Source organism: Phoca vitulina, unplaced genomic scaffold, assembly GCF_004348235.1.
Source record: "Phoca vitulina isolate PV1807 unplaced genomic scaffold, GSC_HSeal_1.0 scaffold23, whole genome shotgun sequence".
NCBI classification, from domain to species: Eukaryota; Metazoa; Chordata; class Mammalia; order Carnivora; family Phocidae; genus Phoca; species Phoca vitulina.
In genome coordinates, this window is record NW_022589726.1 from 15,324,871 (window position 1) to 15,348,931 (window position 24,061).

The 24,061-nt window shown below is 43.7% G+C and overlaps 1 protein-coding gene across 4 annotated transcripts in view; it reads right to left on the reverse strand.

Moving 5' to 3' along the window:
* Positions 1-24,061, reverse strand: part of RBMS2 (RNA binding motif single stranded interacting protein 2) — a 69,752-nt gene that overhangs the window by 16,760 nt on the left and 28,931 nt on the right. For all 4 annotated transcript variants that reach the window (XM_032420721.1, XM_032420720.1, XM_032420718.1 and 1 more), the window contains 4 exons: positions 9,765-9,931; positions 4,543-4,601; positions 3,578-3,669; positions 2,014-2,171 (listed from right to left, as the gene is read on the reverse strand). In XM_032420721.1, the coding sequence (XP_032276612.1) occupies positions 2,014-2,171; positions 3,578-3,669; positions 4,543-4,601; positions 9,765-9,907 (452 nt within the window). In that variant the 5' untranslated portion in view covers positions 9,908-9,931. The remainder of the gene's footprint in view (positions 1-2,013; positions 2,172-3,577; positions 3,670-4,542; positions 4,602-9,764; positions 9,932-24,061) is intronic.

Consider the following 24,061-nt stretch of genomic DNA (forward strand, 5'->3'; position numbering starts at 1 on the left):
CAAAAATCACATGCTCTACTGAGTCAGCCAGGTGCCCCTTAAGTATTTCTTTTGGTCTAGAGCAAAAAAATATTATTGACACAACTTAAGGTGCCATGAACTGAAAAGGGTTGAGAACCTCTGCTTTAAAAGAGTGTGGGAGGCGGGGCGCCTGGGTGGCTCAGTCGTTAAGCATCTGCCTTCGGCTCGGGTCATGATCCCAGGGTCCTAGGATCGAGCCCTGCATCGGGCTCCTGGCTCAGCAGGGAGCCTGCTTCTCCCTCTGCCTGCCACTTCTCCCTACTTGCGCTCTCTCTCTCTGTCAAATAAATAAAATCTTAAAAAAAAAAAAGCGTGGGAGCCAAACAGTGATCTGAAGGGGCACCTGCACCCCAATGTTTATGGCAGCAATGTCCACAATAGCCAAAATGTGGAAAGAGCCCAGATGTCCATCAACAGACAAATGGATAAAGAAGATGTGGTAAATATATACAATGGAATATTACTCAGCCATAAAAAAAAATGAAATCTTACCATTTGCAACAATGTGGCTGGAACTAGAAGGTATTATGCTAAGCTAAATAAGCCAATCAGAGAAAAACAATTATATGATTTCACACATATGTGAAATTTAAGAAACAAAACAGAGGATCATAGGGGAAGGGAGGGAACAATAAAACAAGACAAAATCAGAGAGGGAGGCAAACCATAAGAGACTCTTAACAATAGGAAACAAACAGGGTTGCTGGAGGGGAGGTGGGAGGGGATGGGGTAACTGGGTGATGGGGGAGGGCACATGATGTAATGAGCACTAGGTTTTATATGCAACTGATGAATCACTAAACTCTACCCCTGGAACTAATAATATTATATATGTTAATTAATTGAATTTAAATTTTTAAAAAAGTGGGAGCAAAAACAGTTTGATGACCACAAGCCTAAGAACTCTCTTTTAGTTATACTTGGGATTGCCAGAAGGTGGTGCTACCAAGATTGAGTTGGCTACGGAAGAGGGCCTATTCCTTGTTCCCAAGATCCGGAGAAACACTCCAGAGTAAGGGAGTGTTCCTGGACCAGACAAGGTATTATAAAACAAAATGGGACCTTCAGATCATGTATTCCAATAGTTTTCAAACTTTCAGAAAAAGCAACAGTCTCCTTTCAAACAAAATCTTTTTTTTTTTTAAAGATTTTATTTATTTAGTTGGCAGAGAGAGAGACAGCAAGAGAGGGAACACAAGCAGGGGGAGTGGGAGAGGGAGAAGCAGGCTTCCGCTGAGCAGGGAGCCCGATGCGGGGCTCGATCCCAGGAGCCTGGGATCATGACCTGAGCCGAAAGGCAGACGCCCAACAACTGAGCCACCCAGGAGCCCCTCAAACAAAATCTTAAAATAAAAGCAGAACCATTTCTTCAGTGGGCTGGAAGAGGCCGAAGCTCTACAATGACACCTAGGCTCAGAAGAGGGCACCCTGGAGAACTCCACAGCTCCAGGGAACACCTGAAGAAAATCACTCATCTAAATCACTCTCCACTTCACAGAGTAAACCAAGGCTCAGAAAGGTCTGATATCACAGGGGCAGTTAGTGGCAGGGTTGTTTCCAGAATCTAAGTCTCTCGACAGAACTGAAAAGGAAGAACACATCTTCTACTTCATCCCACTGATCTTGAAGCCAGAAGGATTAGGGTACTGTTCTACCACCCACTGCTGGGGGACCCTGGGCAAATCACTTCACAGTGGAGACTCTGGCTTCATTATCTATATAAAAGGATACAGAATTATTTTATTCTGCTTGGGTCTGGATCAAAGGAACAAATGCTAGAGTAGCAAGAAATAGTGGGGAAAGGATAAAGATTTTGAGGGCAAATGGGTATTTAAGTACTGTGACCTATAGTTTAAATGAACTTCTGATTCACTGTCAAGTACTTTAGGCCAAGAGTCCGGTCCCTTGAGGGAGGGGGCACAGACTTTTTTGGTGACCTTCTAAGGGACATTCTTCATTAACCTCATCATTTCCCATTCTGGCATCCCTCACCTTGCAAAGCCAACCCCTCTGCTGGTCCCACTGGTGTCTCGGAGGATTCGAGTGGAGATAACCTGGCCAAAAGGCTTCAGCATCCCCTCTAGTTCTTGCTCATCCATGGAGAGTGGAAGGTTTGATATGTATAAATTTGTGGGGTCCTGTTCCTGTTGCTGTGGGAAAAAAGGGAGGAAATGAAGCTCACAACTCTTATCCCTCCCCCACCCTCAGCCCTCATCACAGAATGACATCTCAGAAAAGACATAGTAGGAAGGGGCCCACATAAACAAAGGAAATCTTAACTATTTATAACACCTAGTCCCACTACCATGGATTGTACGTTGAGTCCAGCCAAAAAAAAAAAAAGCAGACTTACTACTTCTAGTACTTTACAAGCCCACTGATGACGTTTTAGCTGTCTCTTTAAGAACGAGGCAGAGCAGCGCTCCTCCCTCGCGGCCAACAGCCTATTGCCGGGCTGGATTCTCTAGGACGAGCTTCCCTGCCGGCTGTTTTAAGTAAGCCCCCTCCCTCCTCTTCCGGCCACAGCAGAACCCTCGGAGTAGGAATGCCTGTTGACTCCCCAGTGGAGAGAGAGCAGGAAGGGGGAGAAGGGGAAAGGGAAGGCGATGTGCTGGGGGCTGCGCTAGGGGCCTGATGGAGAGTCACTGGGTCACCAGGCGGCCCGGAGAGCTCTAGTCTCATAGGAACTCTGAAAGCTCCTAAACTCCGTTGTCAGAGGGCTCTTCCCCGGCAAGAAGAGGTGGAAGAGCCCCTCCAGGGGGCAGAAGGTGCAAAATGGCAGTAACTTCCCAGATCTGTATTTTTAAGAACTGAAGCAGTCACTGCCCTAGACACTGGGTCACCAGCAACTTCAACCCCTTAGGGCTTTGTCTCTCTTCCACCAGACAGCGCAGGGGGACCGGCAGCCTGCCTCATCAGCTCTACAAGGACTTCAAGAAGGCAAGGGGGCAATCCCACCACAAAAAAGGGATAGAAAAGCCTCGAGTTTTCTAGTAAGTTGGATTAAAATAAAAGCTCCAGGGAGATGTGACAAGGAGGGACAGTTTCCTTCCTTGCTGTGGCTTCCCTCTCCCCCACCCCTAGCAACTCTCCTACCCTACCTCCCCTATCCCCCAAACACGCACCAAGGGAGAACAGCATGGGGAGGTGGAGAGCAAGGCTCTGAACTTCTGAGCTGCACAACTCGCTGCTTCGGAGAATGTTGCAAAACCACCACAAGCTGCTTGGTAGGGAAGTGGGGCCAGGGTGGAAATGGGGAAAGAGAAAGAGAAAGGGAAGCGTCTTGACCCTCTCACCTGATTACATTATAATACTTGATGAGAGGAACAGAGTCTCCAGAGCTACCTGCCACAGATTTTGAAGACCACCTTCCTCTAGCAGCCAAGGGGTACTCCATGGGACCCAGCCTGTCTTTGGCCAGATAGTCAAAGAGTGCTGCAGATAGCCCTTGCCCATCAGGTTCATGGCCTTAAACCCTCTGGAAGGAAGCCTTAGACCTGGCCCTGTGGTGCTAACCACCAGCCTCTGGGGAGCAGACACGGGCCAGAAGACTTACCTTTGCCATCTGTGCCTGCACACCACTGGCTTTCAGTGCCGTGACAGCTTTCTGTGCGGCTGAAGGACTGTCGAAGTCCACAAAGCCATAGCCTGGAACAGGGAAACAGCATCACTGGGAGGTGGGGGTGTAAGGGAGGTAGGAGGCCAGGCTTTTCAGGAGACAGAGGAAGAGTTATGATCCATAGAACAGAAGTGGTAGGGAGAGAAAGAAATTAAGAGGTTTCAGGTGGTTATCCGTGTGCTCTTCAAACCCCATGAGATTTGGTCTATTTTACAGCTAAGAATGCCAAGTGCAGTGAAGTCTTTGTGGTGTTCTTGCCTTTTTCCGTCCCCACTAAGAAATCGGAGGTTTCAGAAACTAGGCTCTTTTAACAACCCGCAGCCCCCACCCCTAACAGAACTCTTTTCTGTTTTCTAGCCACATCCCAGGAACGCTAGGCATGTAGGGAACAGGGCCTCTCCACTGCAGGTAGCCAGCCGCCTGCGAGAAGCCCCACCCCACCCCAACAGACGGTCCTTTCCCTCCTTCCACTCTTCATCCCCACCTACAGCTGCTCGAAATCTCAACAAAGCTATTCATCCTTACAAAGGAACACCCACCAGGTCACCCCACCACTGTCACCACCACAAGCTTTTACAAGGCTTTACTAAGTAGAAATAAGCTTACCTACCCATACCCACCCTCCAATCCGGGGAATCTTCATGGAAACATGAAGTACAAAGTAAGCTCAAGAGACTCACAGGCACTCTGCAGGCTTCTAGCCTTGGGTCCCCAAAATAGCATTTTCAGCTCTAGCTGTCTGGTCACCAAACAATCTAAATATCTACTAGTCTTTTAAGCCTGAAAGCCTTAGAGACTCCTCCCCTCACTGGGTCCTAGGAGCGCAGCGCAGTGAAGTGCAGAGGCAAGGGGAGGCCTCACTCGCAGTCGCTCTCCATCACCAAAGACAGCTGTTCTCTCACCTTTGCATTTGTTTGTGCTCTTGTCCAGGATGGCCTTAGTGGAGACAATCTTGCCATATCTGAGGGAAAAGAAAATGCAAAGTGAGGGGCGCTCAGTCGTTAAGCGTCTGCCTTCCGCTCAGGTCATGATCCCAGGGTCCTGGGATCGAGCCCCGTGTCTGGCTCCCTGCTCAGCGGGAAGCCTGCTTCTCCCTCTCCCACTCCCCCTGCTTGTGTTCTCTCTCTCGTTGTCGCTCTCTGTCAAATAAATAAATAAAATCTTAAAAAAAAAAACAATAGCATTAAAAAAAAGAAAGAAAATGCAAAGTGATAATGTGGGGGCAGGAATTTGGAACAGGACAGAGACTGAGACATCTGGATGAATCCATGCCCTTTCTTCACAACTGTTCCCACTCAAACCTTAATAAAAACAAGAAGAAATGAATTTAAAATGTCACGCTTATCATACAAACCCATTCTCCAAAGGTGCCTACAAGAAATAAGGTAACTGTAGTCCTTACAATATCAAGACATTTCTCTCTTCTTCCCCACCTAAGGCTCAGATATGAGTTGGAAAGAGACTATTGTCTTCTGGGAAAGCAGCTTGGTGATGTCCACATAGCAGAGTGTGTACGCGCAGAGCTCTGGCTAGATTCTTTGCAGGCTAACTATAATCCTTAATAATTACTTACCTTCTTTTGGAGAAACACCATTCCTCCTAGGAAAAACCTATAGACACTTCTCTTCTCTGACACCCTGTTCCCCACCCCGGGTGAAGGTTAACCTGAGCCAAACTGCGTTTGTTCAAACCCTGGTTCTGCCACTTTGTAGCTATCCGCCATCTTGGACAAGTCATTTAACCTTCCGGGGCCTCAGTCTCATCATCCATGGAGACCGGATTGTTGGGAATATGAAATGAATTCATGAATATAAAGCACTAATGTCTACCACATGGTAAACACTTGGAAGTTCTTAACTGCTATTATTATTGTTATTATATTCAAGGAACCTCAACCTTAATGCAAGCCGTTATCTCTCCTGCTTTGCTTTATTCTAAGATTTCTATTTCTCACTGTCAAGACCCGAGCATGTTAGGGAGATCAATGGGTGTAAGACCAGGTGCAACAACAGTGTTAGTAAAATTACCCAAAACATGACAATAAGACAAAATGAAGACTGCATATCCTTTCATTCTGGAACACTGTCTAAAAGGCCCATTTGAAATATATTTCATTATCTAGGGGGATGTTTCTTTGTTTGACTTACTATTTACTACTGATTAGAGTCCAGACCTTGCAAAGATACGTATTAGCTTGTAGATTTTGTCCAGTAGAAATGCAAATTTCTTTTTTTTTTTTAGTTTTTAAAAAAGATTTATTTATTTATTTGGGGGGGCAGAGGGAGAGGGAACAAGCAGACTCCGTGGTGAGCACAGAGCCCAATGTGGGGCTTGATCCCATGACCCCGAGACCGTGACCTGAGCCAAAATCAAGAGTCAGATGATCAACCGACTGAGCCACCCAGTGCCCCAATGCCAATAATTTCTGTCCAGTAGAAAAGAGAATCCCAAAGGTTACTGTTTTATAATGTCCCATAGGATATGAACCAGTTTTGTTGATAACCTAGCAATCTTATTCCAACACTCTTTCATCAGTACCTACACTCAGTCCCTCAAACGCTCTTTGAACCCATTTTAGCATCCTGTTGGTTCCCTTATTCATGAATGAAATAAACCTTGAGTATGTGTTTACCTATCTTTGTAGGAGTCATGTTTTTCAACTTTTTGAAAATTATACTTTGGCAGCAGAGGCATGTGGAGGTCCCCGAACTTGAGCAGTGCAGTACCACAGGGCAGGACTATACTAGAAGTGTTCCACCAGAAAGAAGTCTCTACATTCCACTCTAGGAAGGTGAAAATATTAAAGATACAGGAGGACAGAAATCACTAACAGAATCAGAAGTACAGGATTTAACTGAAAACAGTTGGCAGGGACTGAATACGAGGCCAATACCCCAAACAAGTATTGTGGGGGTTCCCCCCATCCCTAAAGAACATTATGATGATTGATATATTTGTTTTGCTCCTTGGCAGCCTCCCACTGACGTTTTTTGGTGGGGCTTCTGTCACCCAATGGATTAGACAGAATAAGCCAAGCAGTGGTCTGGAGGTTGGGAAAAGAACACATTAAAATGGTGGTGGGGATGAATGTGGTGCTCCTAGCCCTTCAGGGCCACCTATTTGGATTCTTTCCCAGATGTAGGCAAGGGAAGGGATACATGAGACCGGCGGGAGGACATAAATGCTGCCATCTTTAGCAAGGGCCCAGGGTCTGAGTGGGCTGAGACTTAGAGCCCAGAGCTTCCACTGCAGCTGGCAACAGCTGGCTGCTGCTGCTTCCTCCTCAGAGGAAGGAGCCCCTCCAGACAGTCAGGGGTTCCAGTCTCAGACTCCAGGCCTCTACTGCTTGCCCAGCAGGGGTTAGCATCCAGCAACATTCACGTCCCCTACAACCCGAGACACAACTGGGACAAAAACAGGAAGTCCCTCTAGGCATGGTAAACACCCTTCCTAGAAAGTTAACTCCCAGCTCACAGCATCCATAAGGGTTCCAGCCATCTGCTCTTCTCAGCCTCCTTTTTTGTCATAATTCATCTAGCACCTAGTCTTTCCCTGCCTCATTTCTACTCCTCCATAGTCCCCTATCGGGCTCCTTGGTTCTAGCCCATATCATGACCCTGAGTACTCTCATCCCTTCAGACACTAAGGTGAGGCAACTGTTGGGAAGAGCAAAATGAAAGTCTAAAAGTATAGTGAAGTTGGGGCGCCTGGGTGGCTCAGTCGTTAAGCGTCTGCCTTCGTCTCAGGTCATGATCCCGGGGTCCTGGGATCGAGCCCCACATTGGGCTCCCTGCTCGGCGGGAAGCCTGCTTCTCCCTCTCCCACTCCCCCTGCTTGTGTTCCTTCTCTCGCTGTGTCTCTCTCTGTCAAATAAATAAATAAAATCTTAAAAAATAAATAAAAGTATAGTGAAGTAGAACTGAGTTTCTGTCTGTCTTGTGGAGTGAGAGGATTTTTGTAGCACATTATATTTAGGACAAGAAACACAGGGTACAGAAATCAAAGAACTAGCCTGATATGATAGTCTTTTCCCTCATAAATCAACATTTCTGCCAATTCCCATTCCCCTCAAAAATTACTAGTCCTAGACTAAGTCCCCTCACTTCCATTTAAATACTTTTCTAGCAAGGTGAGTTTTACACGTATGCCTAGCCTTTAGAAACTGAGTTTATGCAGGGCGCCTGGGTGGCTCAGTTGGTTAAGCGACTGCCTTCGGCTCAGGTCATGATCCTGGAGTCCCGGGATCGAGTCCCGCATCGGGCTCCCTGCTCGGCAGGGAGTCTGCTTCTCCCTCTGACCCTCCCGACCCTCCCCCCTCTCATGTGCTCTCTCTCTCTCTCTCTCTCAAATAAATAAATAAAATCTTAAAAAAAAAAAAAAGAAACTGAGTTTATGCAGCCCAGTGCTAGCAAAAATGTACCAAACCTCAGAAGAGTAAGGGACTTACAAAATATCTCTGATGACTTCTACAGCTACATTTTGGGGGCAGAATGTTCTGCCTTTCCAGGATTTGGAACAGCTGGAATTTACATATACTGTTGTGGGAGTTTGGATTAGTTTAACCACTTCAGAAAATCACTTAGTAGTATCTACAAAAGCTGAACATATGTACATCCCGTGACTCCGCAGTTTTACTCCTAGGTATATACCCAACATAAATGTGTACACATATGCACCAGCACTATTCATATTCATAACAGTCACAAACTGGAAACAATTCAAATGTCCAGCAACAGTAGAATGGGTAAATAAACTACGGTATATTCTTTTGAAGGAATTCTATAAAGCAATAAGAATAAACAAAGTTTTGCTACATGCAACAATATAGAGGAATCTTACAAATAACAAACAAAGAAACAAAAAGAGCCAGACATAGAAGGGCATGTATGCTCTAGCATTGTCTTTACATGAAGTTCAAACAAACCACACCAACCAATTATTTAGAATCCAAACGGTAGATTGGTTGGGGGCAGGAGGGATAGAAACTGAGAGGTGGGCTTCAGAAGAGCTGGTAATGTTCTATTTCTTGACCTGGTCACATGGGACTGTTACGCGGGTATGTTCACTTTGTGAAGTCACTGCTGTGTATATACTTACGATTTGTGCGCTTTTCTATATGTTTGTTATATATCAATAAAAAGTTTTAAAAGACGGTAATTACACAGTCTAAGGTTCCTATTTCTATTTCTTTCTACCATTCACTTACCCAAACAATTTTCCCCCTCCCCACCCCCAGACTTCTTCCTCTAACCATTCCCCCAAATATATCATTTGAAGCCCATATTTTTCTGCCAAACAGAACTGAGCTGGCATCTTTGGACTCTTGCAATTTTTCCAGCATTCCCAAAGGGGCTAATTCCATGGTAGTTATGTCAACCTCATGACTCAAATCTACTGTGAAGAACCCCGAAAGGTCTGTAGGGGGTAGATGCACAGTGACAGCCTCTTTCTCCACCTTCGCCTTCATCCACTAATTTGAGAGCTCCTCCGGGTCACTGGGATTATCTGTATCAGCAAAAACTCTCCTCAGTGTACAATTCGATTAGCTAGTTCCACTTTCTTCTATCCCTACTGCTGGCTCTCACTGCCTTCTAATCAGTATCCTTAGGGACATTGAGCATTTCTTTCTTTTTTTTTTAGATTTTATTTATTTATTTGTCAGAGAGAGAGAGAGAGCACAAGCAAGGAGAACGGCAGGCAGAGGGAGGAGCAGGCTCCCCACTGAGCAGGGAGCCCGATGCGGGGCTCGATCCCAGGACCCTGGGGTCATGACCTGAGCTGAAGGCAGACGCTCAAGTGACTAAGCCACTCAAGCGTCCCAGGGCATTGAGCACTGCTGTTTGAGGTGTAAGGACAGGAATCTTTCCACAAAGACCATAAGTTCTGGGAGCACACTGGAAACAGTCACATATTAGGCTTCAAAGACCAGCCCCATCCTGACTTTCCTCAGAGAAACATATAAAGGTTTTATATATTAGTAGCAGGTAGAATTTCTTTAAGAGGGGCTGCTAAGAAATCTTGTGACAAACAGGACTGCATTTCAGGACACGAGTATCTGGCAAGAAGCCAGTATCACTAAATCCGTACTGGCCCTCAAAGCCTACCCACATGTTCCCCAACTTACGACTGGCACAATTTGACAAGGTCCTGGTCAGTAGTGCCTGGTTGCAATCCCCGGATGTAGAGGTTGGTTTTGCTCAACTGGTCATTTCCATTGCTCCCACTGCTGCTGTTCGGGGTACTGTTGCTCGGACTAGGTGGTGCCATCTGCTGAGACAATGACACATAGGGCTGCAGAGAGACAGGAGGAATAGAAGGTCAGAAGATTATACATTTAGATGCTGGAGAGTGAGGAAGATTCTAGCTCCTTGGAAAGAGTGAGTCCAAACTTTAACAATTAACTCAATAGAGAGTAAAAACAAAACTAACTAAAGGAATTCCTCTCTGCCATAGAATAAGAACATATATAACTGTTTTTACCTATCTTTCATGAATAATGAGAGGCCAAAATGAGCTTGTTAAAGGTTTTTAAAAAAGGTACTTTGTTATAGTAGAATGTTTTTATCATACTGCTACTGGAGAATAGAGTGTAATGCCTCTTAAATAACCTATGTAATGAGACAGGGCTAATAAAATCTAAGTTCTATTTAAAAATGATGAAGACGAAATAATAAAACTTTATCAAATCATGAAAGTATAAATAAGTTTAACATAGATGATTCAAAACACTGTAGAATATGAGAACTGCAAAATCCCTGTAGGAGCTTGAACATTACTGTAAACTTAGACAAATAAAATGAAATACTAATGACCATGTAAAAATACTAATTACCAGTAAAAACTGAAATTTGTTACCATACTAATAGGGATTTAGTCCTAAGTTGCTTACAAATTTTTAAAAAGTTTAAGTGAATGAGCAATAGATACATTATGGTCAAGGAAACCCAAGATTTGGAACAAGTATCCCTTATCTTTTACTACTGATAGCAGGACAGGCAAGCAGACTCTGCTACATTTTTAAGGTACTTCTGTTAGAGGCAAATACCAAGTTGGCTGGAACATGGATCCATTCCTCATGGATATTTTAAATCCTTATGTTCTTTTTTTTTTTTTTTTTTTAAAGATTTTACCTATTTATTTGACAGCGAGAGAGGGAACACAAGCAGGCGGAGTGGGAGAGGGAGAAGCAGGCTTCCCACTGAGCAGGGACCCTGATGTGGGGCTCGATCCCAGGACCCTGAGATCATGACCTGAGCCAAAGGCAGACGTTTAACCGACTGAGCCACCCAGGGGCCCCTAAATCCTTATGTTCTAATCAGGCTTTTAGTGTTTACATTTATATCGGGTTCATAATACCCTAAATTTGCATAGTTACCTATAATATACCATAGTCATATTCCAGTTCTCCCTAGGCTCAAAGCACTTTATAATATTAATCTATTTGGAATTGCTTCCCTCTCAAATGCTTTTTGGTGGTGGTGTGGAGGGCAAGCAGTACTAACAGAAGAAAAAGAGAAACATAAATATCAAAGAGAGGAAATCTTTCCCCCACAAAGAATCTTAATTAATGTGAAATGTGCTTCTTCTATTTTAAGGCCCTGACCTTGAGCAAACTTTAAAATAAAATCTGTGCTTGGGCTAAAATATGTTGAAGCAGGACTTTTCCTAACTTTATCACTACACACAATAAAAATGTGCACCCACATGCACAAACACAGTTTATCCCTTGGCTCTATACTGCAGCAAAGAAGAGACCCAAGATCACATTCTGAGAGGGCCCAAAGACTCATGACCTACTACAGCTCTCGCACACCCATTATAGTTCTCAACCCTGTCCCCATTCTCTTTGCCAGCACTTATACTAGGATTTCCCATATAGAACAATCCATGTGATGGTAGTGATAACAATCAGCCATGTGATGATGGTGACAGTCACGTGATATAGTCAATAAGGGCAGGATGGTGCGGGGGGCATGTGTGTATTTTTAAGCAACTTTCAGACAAGACAAAAATAAGGCAAATAAGCCGAAAAGTCATACATTCAGCTCTAGAAATGGCAGTACTCATTTTAAGAATGACATTGAAGGGGCGCCTGGGTGGCTCAGTCTGTTAAGCGTCTGCCTTTGGCTCGGGTCATGATCTCAGGGTCCTAGGATGGAGCAACCCCCAGCCACCCCAGGCTCAGCGGGAGTCTGCTTCTCCCTCAGCCTCTGCTCCTCCCCACCACTCATGCTCGCTCTCTCTTTCTCTCTCTGTCTCAAATAATCTTTCTTTTCTTTTTTTTAATATTTTACTTATTTTTTTGACAGAGAGACATAGCCAGAGAGGGAACACAAGCAGGGGGAGTGGGAGAGGGAGAAGCAGGCTTCCCATGGAGCATGGAGTCCAATGCGGGGCTTGATCCCAGGACCCTGGGAACATGACCCCAGCCGAAGGCAGACGCTTAACGACTGAGCCACCCAGGCGCCCCTATAAATAAATAAATAATCTTAAAAAAAAAAAAATGACATTGAAATCTCCATTGGATTACTAGATTTGCAATAATAATCAAATACTGGGGCACCTGGGTGGCTCAGTTTGTTAAACATCTGCCTTTGGCTCAGGTCATGATCCCAGAGTCCTGGGATCGAGCCCCGCATCGGGCTCCCTGCTCAGCGGCAAGCCTGCTTCTCCCTCTCCTTCTACTGCTCCCCCTGCTTGTGCTCTCTCGCTCTGTCAAATAAATAAATAAAATCTTTAATAATAGTAATAGTAATAATCAAATACTAGTGGGTCAAATACTACCCCCTCCATTATCATTACTATCATAATTGCACCACCTGATTTAAAGTACATTCAAGACTGTGACCTATATTCTAATCATGATTGCTCCCAAGGTCAGAATAAGATTACTGCTAAAGATCATTCGGTAATATATGTCTTTCCTTGTCTCCAAGGAATTACTACTATTTACCCTCTGGCTGAGAAAGCCAAACTTTTTCTCCTTAGTAGGAGATTCTAGGCCTGGGGTGATGATGATGATAATGACAACGTCAACAAGGACAGAAAAAGCATCTCCAGTAGCATGAGACCATTTGCCTGAGTTTATCTATCCCCTTTCCCAACGTGAGAGAACATCTCTAAGAGAAAGTATCAAAGATGCCAGGACTGTCCAAACAAGAACACAAGGGTTATTACTGAAGAAAGAGATAAACTGAAAAGACGTTACTGGTTTGCTACATAGCTATAACCTTGGTTTTAATACTAAGGTCTTAGCTCTTAACTTAAAAATATGACTTAGTTGATAATAAACTGGCTGCAAGGCCAGAAAAATTCCTAGGAAAAAAAAAGATATGGTTGAAAAAAACCCCACAAACTTTTATCTCTTGATATTCCTACGCAGCTTCTGAAATTGCCACATAGGTTTGCCTCCAAAGAGAAATGGTAAAAATAAATAAATAAATAAATAAATAAATAAATAAATAAAACTTGAGAAAGCCCCTAAGTAAAGCCTATCTGGCTTCACAAAAGAAACTATTTGGACAGACATAATAACTAATGTAAACTAAAAATCTATGTTTAGGGGCCCCTGGGTGGCTCAGTCGTTAAGCGTCTGCCTTTGGCTCAGGTCATGATCCCGGGGTCCTGGGATTGAGCCCCGCATCCGGCTCCCTGCTCAGCGGGGAGCCTGCTTCTCCCTCTCCCACTCCCCCTGCTTGTGTTCCCTCTCTCACTGTGTCTCTCTCTGTCAAATAAATAAATAGTCTTTAAAAAAAATTTATGTTTACCTATTATATTATATAAGAGAGAAAAGGAGAATATGTACAACGGTACAGAGAACTGAGATATTCTTATGGGAGGAGAGAAGGATATGGCAGGATTGTCTCTCTTGACTCCTACTGAAATGGTTCTCTGAGGTCACTGGTCCTCTGTCAGGGCCTAGGCTAGAAACTGAAAAGCAAGATATTTCCTTAATCCTCCTGTACTATGGTAGATTTCATAAACCAAAGCAGACTCTAAATCTTAAAGCTAATTTGCTTCTTATCACTTTGTCCTAAAAAATGTCATTTTCGTGTGAGCATCAAATCCAGGGTTATTAGAAGTTGAAATACGAGGTTCTTTTTAGGAAGGGATAGAAATCTATTACAGCAGAACGCCTGGGTGGCTCTGTCGGTTAAGCCTCTGCCTTCAGCTCAGGTCACGATCTCAGGGTCCTGGGATCGAGTCCTACATCGGGCTCCCTGCTCAGCGTGGGGGCTGCTTCTCCCTCTGCCTGCCGCTCCCCCTGCTTGTGCTCTCTCTCAACAAACAAACAAATAAATAAAATCTTTTAAAAAAACAAAAAATCGGTTTAAAAGAAAAAAGAAATCTATTATAGCATCTATCAGCTACCTACATCCCTTTGAATGACATGTAGTTTTGTTTTGCTCCTAGAAGAAAAAGAAAAACTGGCAGGTTTTTACTTATAACCTTGGTTCATATTCATGTAGGTAGAACTCCTCAAGTCAGCTGAATCAGTGGCCATTGAGAACAGGACTTGGAGGGGCGCCTGGGTGGCTCAGTCGGTTAAGCATCTGCCTTCAGCTCGGGTCATGATCTCTGGGTCCTGGGATCTAGGCCCGTGTTGGGCCCCCTGCTCAGTGTGGAGTCATCTTCTCCCTCTCTCTTTGCCCCTTCCCTTGCTCATGTGCGCACACATTGCTCTCTCTCCTTCTCAAATAAATAAAATCTTAAAAAAAAAAAAAGAAGAACAGGACTTGGAACTGTACTATGCCCTATAATTCCAAGATGTGAACTCTTTAAACAAGGGCCCTCACATTCGGCCTAGAATCTTAGATGCCTGGGATTATTAAATTTGCCTTCAGAAATAAAGGATGGTAGTATGTTATGTATCAAAGGAATATGTAAAGTTATCCAGTAGAAGAGTACTGGTATCGGTGTTCTTATGAAGGAGATTTAATTCTGGAAGTGAATGGGAAACATTAATGGGTTTATAAACAGAGAAACGGTATCACATATCTCAGCCGCATTATCAAAGCTGGTTCAGAGAGGTGGGAGACCAGAGGTGGTGAGACTAGTTAGGAGGTATTAGACATGTAGGGAGGTAAGGAAAAAGCCTAAAGATTGGTGGGGCAGTGTTTAAAGGATGTGCAGAGAATACACTTTGATATATCCCATGAGAATATCTGGGGATAAATACCAGGGGAAGGGCTGGTAGGATGGGGGTACAGAAATGTATAACTCCTTCATCTTCATCCAGAAAAAAAAATCAAACTCCCTTCTTGCTGTAGCAGGAATTTTATGTTTCCTGTCTTGCTGAGTTATAAGAAACTGGGAGAGACGACAGCGTTCTTCCTTTTGTTCTCTTTCAAGAGATCATAATGGTAGAGATGATATAATGCCGACTTTCCAATCACTAAGTTTTCATCAGATCTTTAAAAGAATGGTCCAGTCAGATAAGCTATTTGTTAATCAAACTATAATGTAATAAAACATTGTCTTTATTCTGAAAATTAGGTTCTGATCAAGTGTTCATTTTGCATGGTTTAATAAAATTCAAAAATCCTGTATCCATTCATTTGCCATCAAAGTCATCCCCATCTTGGGTCCTTAACTTTATTACCATCAGAGCAGGAGAAAACCCCATCCCATGTCTAGTGCCGAGCTAGCTAAGTTCCTGGCACATAGTATGTAGGCATGGATATTTGCTAAAAGGAGTAAAACAAACTCAGGGGATTTGCTATCATGTATCATTTTAATAAACCCCTAAAAAAATCTCACAGATATTCAATCCAGTGGCCTGACATCAAAATTCCTATTGCAACTTGGATATGGATGATCTATAAGACATGTTCCTGGAGCTGGTGGTCTCTAGGACACACAACATACCTGAACTTTTTTAAAAAAAATTATTTTTTAAGTAAACTCTACTCCACACATGGGGCTCGGACTCATGACTCCAAGATCGAGAGCCGCATGGTCTCCTATGCTCTCCCGACTGAGCCAGCCAGGTGTCCCAATATCTGAACATTTTTGTCTAAAATACATTATTCCCCTGGTTTCATCATAATATCTCTTAATAAGAGAAAGTCCACTTTCCCTGAGAAAGAGACCCTTTGCACTATTTGAGTCATTCAATAAATATCTGAATACCAACTATGTGCAAGCCTCACAAATGCGTAAGAGTATGAGTGAAATATTTCATAATAAATTTAAACACACCCCCACAAGGGGCCATTAAGGAATTCACAAACCAGAGCTTACAATCTAGATAACTAGCAGAATGAAATATGTGTGCTAATGGGGATCCAAGCAAAGCTGTATGAGTATGAAAGAAAAGACAGTTAATTCCTGAGGGAAAAGTTTCTCAAAAAAGACGGTGGTATCTTGAAGGATGTGTAGGATATTAAACTTTTCATGGGGAGCCATAGGAAATGCAAATCACAGTAATAATGAGATACCACTTCATATCCACTAGAATGGCTATAATAAAAAGATAACGTTTTTTTTTTTTTTTAAAGATTTTATTTATTTATTTGAGACAGAGAGAATGAGAGAGAGAGAGCACATGAGAGGGGGAGGGTCAGAGGGAGAAGCAGGCTCCTCGCTGAGCAGGGAGCCCGATGCGGGACTCGATCCAGGGACTCCAGGATCATGACCTGAGCCGGAGGCAGTCGCTTAACCAACTGAGCCACCCAGGCGCCCAAAGATTACGGTTTTAATAGAAAATAACTTTGATGCTATAATCAACAAGTGTTGGTGAGAATATGAAGAATCTGGAACTCTTCTACACTGCTGGTGGGCACGTAAAATGACACAGCTGCTTTGAAAAACAGTTTGACAGTTCCTAAAATGGTTAGACATAGAGTTATCACATGACCCAGCAATTCCACTCCTAAGTATGTACCCAGGAGAACTGAAAACATATGCCCACACAAAACCTGTACACAAATTTCACAGCAGCATTATTTATAATAGCCAAAAGTGGAAACAACACAAATGTCTATCAACTGATGAATGGATAAAGTGTAGTATATCCATACAGGAAACTACTATTCAGCTATAAGAAGGAATGAAGTACAGATACATGCTATAACATCAATGAACCTTCAAAACATGCAAAGTGAAAGAAGTCAGCCACAAAGGAGCACATATTATATGATTCTATTCACATGAAATATCTAGAACAGGCAAGTCTATAGAGACAGAAATTAGATTAGTGTGGGCACCTGGGTGGCTCAGTTGGTTAAGCATCTGCCTTCGGCTCAGGTCATGATCCCAGGGTCCTGGGATCGAGCCCCGAATTAGGCTCCCTGCTCAGCAGGAGTCTGCTTCTCCCTCTCCCTCTGTCCTTCCCCCCCACTCATGTTCTCACTGGCTCTGCTCTCTCTCTCTAATAAATAAATAAATAATCTTTTAAAAAAAAATGTGATGGGGATGGGTGCAGAGAAGAGGGCATTTCAACCACTAAAAACATCTTAAGATACTAGACAGCCACAGGCTAGCATGAACTAGCACAGAATTCAGCTTAAGTTGGCATCAGCCTACTTCATTTCCAGATAGAAAAGTCCCAAGATTAATATATTTTCTTAAAATTCAAGTGGAAATATAGATCAACCATTAAATCATATCAGAGCAAGAAAGGGATATTTCCAGGGCGCCTGGCTGGCTCAGTCAGAAGACCATGTGACTTTTGATTTCAGGGTTGTGAGTTCGAACCCCATGTTGGGTGTAGAGAATACTAAAAAAAAATAAATAAGCTTAAAAAAAAAAGAAATGGATATTTCCTACATTCCTCCTCTCCTTAAAAAAACAAACATTAACAATATTAACAGCAAAACAAAACAAAAAGGCATCTCTGGAAAATGCAGAGCCTGAACCAGAGAACACATACCATGTGTCCACCATACCTGGTTTTAAAAGCTGAGTCAGCACTTTCTACTCTTTCCTTTTAACTCAAGTAAACTTGACATCACCTCCAGCTCATCTCCTCCTCCTCCTCTTTCATGGCTCTTACCACTATAATAGCAATCTGTTTCCCGAATCCCTTGACTACCAAGATGGTAACAGTAAGGTGCACCAACCATACGGCCACCAGGGAGTTATTTATGTTTATACCAAGTGGTGTTCAGACTGGGTCTCAAGTACACGACTGATATTTAAAAACCCTCAGCCACAATAACTACAGAATCCTCAGTTAAGCATATAGCCACAGCATACTGCCCCGGAATCCATTTGCCCTTCCAGATCCACTCACCACTCTTGCCCACTTGCTTTGTGTACCTGGCAGCTGACCATATAGAGCGCATGCGCAGGCTCCCTTGCCCTCTGGCTTCCAGCTGGATTTGCTAACCAGATGTACACCAGTAGGAGATCAAAGGGTAGGAGGAGAATGAGATCAGAGTATTCATTTCCCTAGCTCTTGCCAAAGCACCATGATTTGGCTGCATACTACTGAAGCCCACAGTTCTTTCCATACAGCTACTCTCAGATTCTGAGGTAATCTCTCTCACTACTTTGCTTTATTAGATCTAGAGGTAATGAGGTAATGTAGGCTCTGTAATTGATGGCCATAGGGTACTCTGCTCTCTTTCACTGGTTTTCTTAAACCCCTCTGTAAATAGTCTCTTTATTAAATCTTTCTCAAATTACTCAATTTGGATATGCCATCTGTTTCCTTTTGGGACCCTGAATGATGAACCAACCATTTTACCTTGAAGACTCGGGTGGAAGATTTATGTCAGAAGCTCTTGAGAAACTCTGCTTTCTTCAAAACTGAATAAAAAACCTTCTCACTGTGCAAAAATCCTCAAGGCACAATTTAACACAGAATTCTGTTCTCTGTCGATTTGTCTAAACTTTAACAGTGTCTTAAATCCTTTCACATTTATGATTTCACTTGATCTTCTTGACAACTCTGTGAGGTCGGAACAGGGAATATGTTATTCTCTTTTGAAACTTAGAAACTGAGGCCCAGTATTATTTCAGCGTTCCCTCTGTTATATCACTTTGCTTTTTGTGAAGCAGAACCAAGGTACAGAAAACCCAAATACTGAAAGTACCCAAACCAGGGCAAACAGCTGAGTAAACACATAAAGCAGCCTTTTACATGACCCTATATCCTTTGTTTTTCTCCCTTCTGGAAAGAGAAGAGTTCTAAGTTCCCAGGCAATAGGTAATGTCTAGTGAGGGTAGAACATTTAAGGAACACAGGTATTTGAACTATGACTCAAATACGCTAAAGGAAATCTCTTATATAGACTGGTGCTTACAGAAACCAACTACAGCAAGAGCCCTTCACTGAAGTATATGGGCAATTCTATGGTGGGCAGAGCCCTTTTGGACACAGTGGTTTTAGGGAGCACAGCCCATGTCTGCAACCCAAGTAATAACCAACCATGTCACCAGTTTGTGGGTACATGTCAGTGTGGTAATACCTCGTATGTACCAGGAAACGTACAGCAGAGAGTCTAATAACTTCTCAGGACAACAGAAGAATCTCCAAGGGTTAAGCAGCTGAAGTCAGAACGTGACAGCCAACTGCTTGGGAAGAATAGGTGTGGAACACAACTGAGCCCCCACTGAGTGTTATTCTGCATTACCAAACGACTCCACTATTCAGCTTGGCTGGTGGATCATCTGTGTCCAGGAGAATATATGGCCTGGGAAGGAACTGTAAAGTGAACAAGAATAGCAGCATCATTAGAGCTCCATGGCTCAAAAAGAGAAGTGTATCTGCCTCTTCCACAATACAGCTCTTTCAGATAGAGAAAAGATAGGAAAAGAGAACGCCTGCCTATAGTCTGTTTTACCCTACCTCATCATTTACCATATTTTCATCATTTGACACAATTTCATTTTAGCCAAAAATAGATCATAAACCCACAGGAAGTTAGGAAACACCAGCACTCCTCTTTTCCACCCTCACACTACCTGTTCAAAGAATACCCAGATTGGCAGATTGGGGATCTGGTCTTATTAAGACTCAAAGTCATGAAAAGATTCTGCTCCTCTGGTCATTATAGAATTTTTTTTTCATTATAGAAATACTTTTGATTCACCAAACAATAAATACTGGCAATACTACACACCTGAAGGAACTGGCCTAACCCAATGATATGAAAGGTACATGTGCCTACTCTATTTCCAGATCAAAATAAAATGTATATATGCAACCAGCCAGTAATACATCAGGTGTATCAAGTCCTTATCCTTGTTCTAGCCTGCCTTTTACAAGTCACAAAGACCTCACAAATTCTAATATAATATGCATACAAGTATCTCTAAAAAGATACAAGAGAAACAGCTGATAATTACGGCTACTAGAAAGGAACTAGGTATATGGAGGATGGGGTGAAAACACAGACTTTTTCTATATTTCATTAATACCCATTTGAACCTTTTGGGTTTTGGGGGGTTTTTTTGGTTGTTGTTTTTTTGGGAGGGTTCTTTTTTTTTAAGTTAAATTCAATTAATTAACATATAGTGTATTATTAGTTTCAGAGGTAGAGTTCAGTGACTCATCAATCTTATATAATACCCAGTGCTCAGGGGCACCTGGGTGGCTCAGTTGGTTAAACAGCTGCCTTCGGCTCAGGTCATGACCCCAGGGTCCTGAGATCAAGCCCCGCATTGGGCTCCCTGCTCAATGGGGAGCCTGCTTCTCCCTCTCCCTCTGCCTGCCGCTCCCCCATGCTTGTGCTCTCTCTCTCGCTATCTGTCAAATAAATAAAATCTTAAAAAAAATACCCAGTGCTCATTCCATCCAGTGCCCTCCTTAATGCCCATAACCCAGTTACCCCATCCCCTCACCCCTTCCCATCCAGCAAACCCTCAGTTTGTTTCCTATGATTAAAGTCTCTTATGGTTTGTCTCCCTCTCTGATTTTGTCTTGTTTTATTTTTCTCAGGTTTGTTTCTTTTACCAGCCAGAATCATGCTGTATGTATTGTTCTTTGATGTGTTTGTTGGAGATGTTCTCAGCCTAGCACACTCCTTTTATCCATTATATATTCCACAAAATTAGTGTCACTATTTGGGTTGCTTCATTCTGCTGTTATAATTATTTTTTTTAAGATTTTATTTATTTATTTGACAGAGAGAGAGACAGCAAGAGAGGGAACACAAGCAGGGCGAGTAGGAGAGGGAGAAGCAGGCTTCCCACTGAGCAGAGAGCCCGATGCGGGACTCGATCCCAGGACCCTGGGATCATGACCTGAGCCGAAGGCAGACACTTAATGGCTGAGCCACCCAGGCGCCCCTGCTATTATAATTATGTCCACTTTGGGGCATAAACATGAGCACAGGGGCTGGAATTTGAAGGAAAGAGTGTCAGTTTGAGTCCTTGTCAATCTCAGGTGAAGGTGTGTTTACTTGGCATTGAGCAGGTGGCAGGCCATGCATACTGACTCGGGCAGGAGGGTGGCTGCACTGTGAATTTGGGACCCACAGGCCGATGACATCATGTGTGATGGGGACATGGCTGGCTTTGCTCCTGGTCATGAATTCCTTTGACTTTTGTCTGGGAAACTCTATCTCACCTTCTATACTGAATGAAAGCCTTGCTGAATAAAGTATTCTTGGCTGTAGATTTTTTCCTTTTAGCACTTTGAATATACCATGCCACTCCCTTCTGGCCTGAAAAAGTTTCTCCTGAAAAACCCACTGATAGCTTTATGGGGTTTCCCTTGTATGTAACTGCTTTCCTTTCTCTTGCTGCTTTTAAAATCCTCTTTATCACTACTTTTGGCCATCTTATTTACTTTGTGTCTTGTGCAGAACTCTTTGGATTGGTTTTGTTGGGGGCTATCTGTGCCTCCTGGATCTGGATTTCTCTTTCCTTCCCCAGATTCAGGAAGTTTTCAGCTATTATTTCTTCAGATAAATCTGCCCCGTTTTCTCTCTTCTCCTTCTGGGATCCCTATCATGCAACTGTTATGCTTGACAGTGTCGCTGAGTTCCTTGGGCCTATTCTTTTTTTTTTTTTTTTTTTTAAGATTTTATTCACTTATTTGTCAGAGAGAAAGAGACACAGCACAACCAAGGGGAGTGGCAAGCAGAGGGAGAAGCAGGCTCATCACTGAGCCAGGAGCCTAATGCGGTACCCAATCCCAGGACCCCGGGACCATGACCCAAGCCAAAGGCAGACACTCAACCGACTGAGCCACCCAGGTGTCCCCCCAGGCCTATTCTCATTTTGCATATTTTTTCCCCTCTCATCTGCTCAACTTGATTACTTTCCATTACTCTGTCCTCCAGGCTGCTGATTTGTTCTTCTACTTCCTCTTGTTTGCTATTTATTCCAGGTGGTCTATTTTTATTTTCATTTAGTGAGTTCATTATCTCTAACTGGTTCTTTTTTAGGTCTCCTGTCTCTTGGTGGAGGGTCTCGTGGAGGTCCTGCACTCCTTTCTCAATTCTAGCGAGTATCTTTATGAGCATTACTTTAAATTCACTATCAGACATATTATCTCCATTCTGTTTAACTCTCTTGCTATGATTTTGTTCCACTCTTTCAGTTGGGACATATACCTCTGTCTCCTCATTTTGTCTATTGCTGCATCTGTTTCCACATGTTAGGAAAGTCAGTTACGTCTCCCATACTTGAAAGTAGTGGCTTTATGAAGAAGAGGTCTTGGAGTGCCCTGCAGCACAATGTCTCCTTTTCACCAGAAAATAGTGCTTCAGGGTGTCTCCTTGTGTGTTGCGTGCACCCTCCTGTTGTGGCTGGGATGTGTTTGCCTTCAGTCCAGCCTGCAATGGCTCTCTTTGCCCTGTTGCAGGCAGAGTCTGGTGCCTGTGGTGTTAGTGGGCTGGTCCGGGGTCACCTTGGGCTTGAGTTGAGTCAGACCGGGTGTTTGCCAGAGATGAAGTAGCACCAAACTGCAGGACACTTTCCCTGTGTTGTTCCCTGAGAAGCTTTTACTGGTGGGGTGTGGGGGGCCTACAGTCAGACCAACTGCCTGCCCCCCAGCCCACTGCTGGGGTCACAGTCAGACTGGTGTGTGGTTATCTTCTCCTTCCCCTGGAGCATGACTCACTTTGGAGTGCTGCTGACCCTTGTCTGGGCTGCTTGCACACTGCCAGGCCTGTGGCACTGCTTTGATGGGATCTTGCCAAGAACGTATCGGAGTAGGTGGATCTGCTTTGCTGTGGCCTCTTGTCTGTGCCGGGCTGCAGAGAGTCTGTTCTGCCAGTCTTCGGGTCACTTTCTGAGTTATTTATGCCAATGTGGGTGTTCTCTAGGTTGCCACGTGGCAAGAGGTGAGCCCAGGGTCCTCCTACTCCACCATCTTCCCAGCAGCCTCTGCCTGAACCTTTGTTTTACACCAAGTCCATACATCTATTATCTATTTAAAAACAAATAAAAGTTGGGGCAGCTGACAGGCTCAGTCAGTAGAGCATCCAACTCTTTTTCTTTTTTTAAGATTTTATTTATTCATTTGAGAGAGAGAGTGAGAGAACAAGCAGAGGGGTAGAGGGAGAGGGAGAAGCAGGCTCCCTGGCAAGCAGGGAGCCCGACGCGGGACTCGATCCAGGGACGCGGATTTCATGACCTGAGCCAAAGGCAGACACTCAACTGACTGAGCCACCCAGGTGCCCCAAGCATCCAACTCTTGATCTCAGGTCTTGAGTTTGGGCCCCACATTGGGTGTAGAGATTTTTTCTTAAGTTTATTTTTTTAGTACTCTCTACACCCAATGTGGGGCTTGAACCCAAGACCTCGAGATCAAGAGTCAGATGCTCTTCTGACTGAGCCAGCCAGGTGCCCCATGATTACTTTAAAATAAATAAATAAAAGTCTCTTAAAATTTTGACAGGAGCGCCTGGGAGGCTCAGTTGGTTGGGTGTCTGCCTTCGGCTCAGGTTATAATCCCAGGGTTCTGGGATCAAGCCTGGTGTCAGGTTCCCTGCTGGGTGGGAAGTCTGCTTCTCCCTCTCCCTCTGCACTCCCCCTGGTTGTCCACTCTCTCTCCCTCCCTCTCTCTCAAATAAATAAAATCTTAAAAAAAAAAAAAACCTGACATACTATTTTTTTTTTAAGTAGGATAGAATATTGGGGCACCTGGGTAGCTCAGTCAGTTAAGCATCTGCCTTCCACTCAGCTCATGATCCCAGGGTCCTGGGATTCAGCCCCGTGTCAGGCACCTGGCTCAGTGGGGAGTCTGCCCCTCTCCCCAACCCCTGCTTGTGCTCACTCTCTCTCTCAAGTGAATAAATCTTAAAAAAAAAAAAAAGTAGGATAGAACATTAAAACACTTGAGTCTATATAGCCTAAGTCCTGGATCCATGATCTTCTAATTCCTAAAATACCTTAAATCTCAAAAAGACAGTGATCTGAACAAAACTAGTCCTTAGCAAAGTGTTAACCTACTTCATCAAACTCAAGACCTTAAACTACAATTGGAATGGGGCAGAGGTTGGAGGTAAGGTGTGGAGGTGA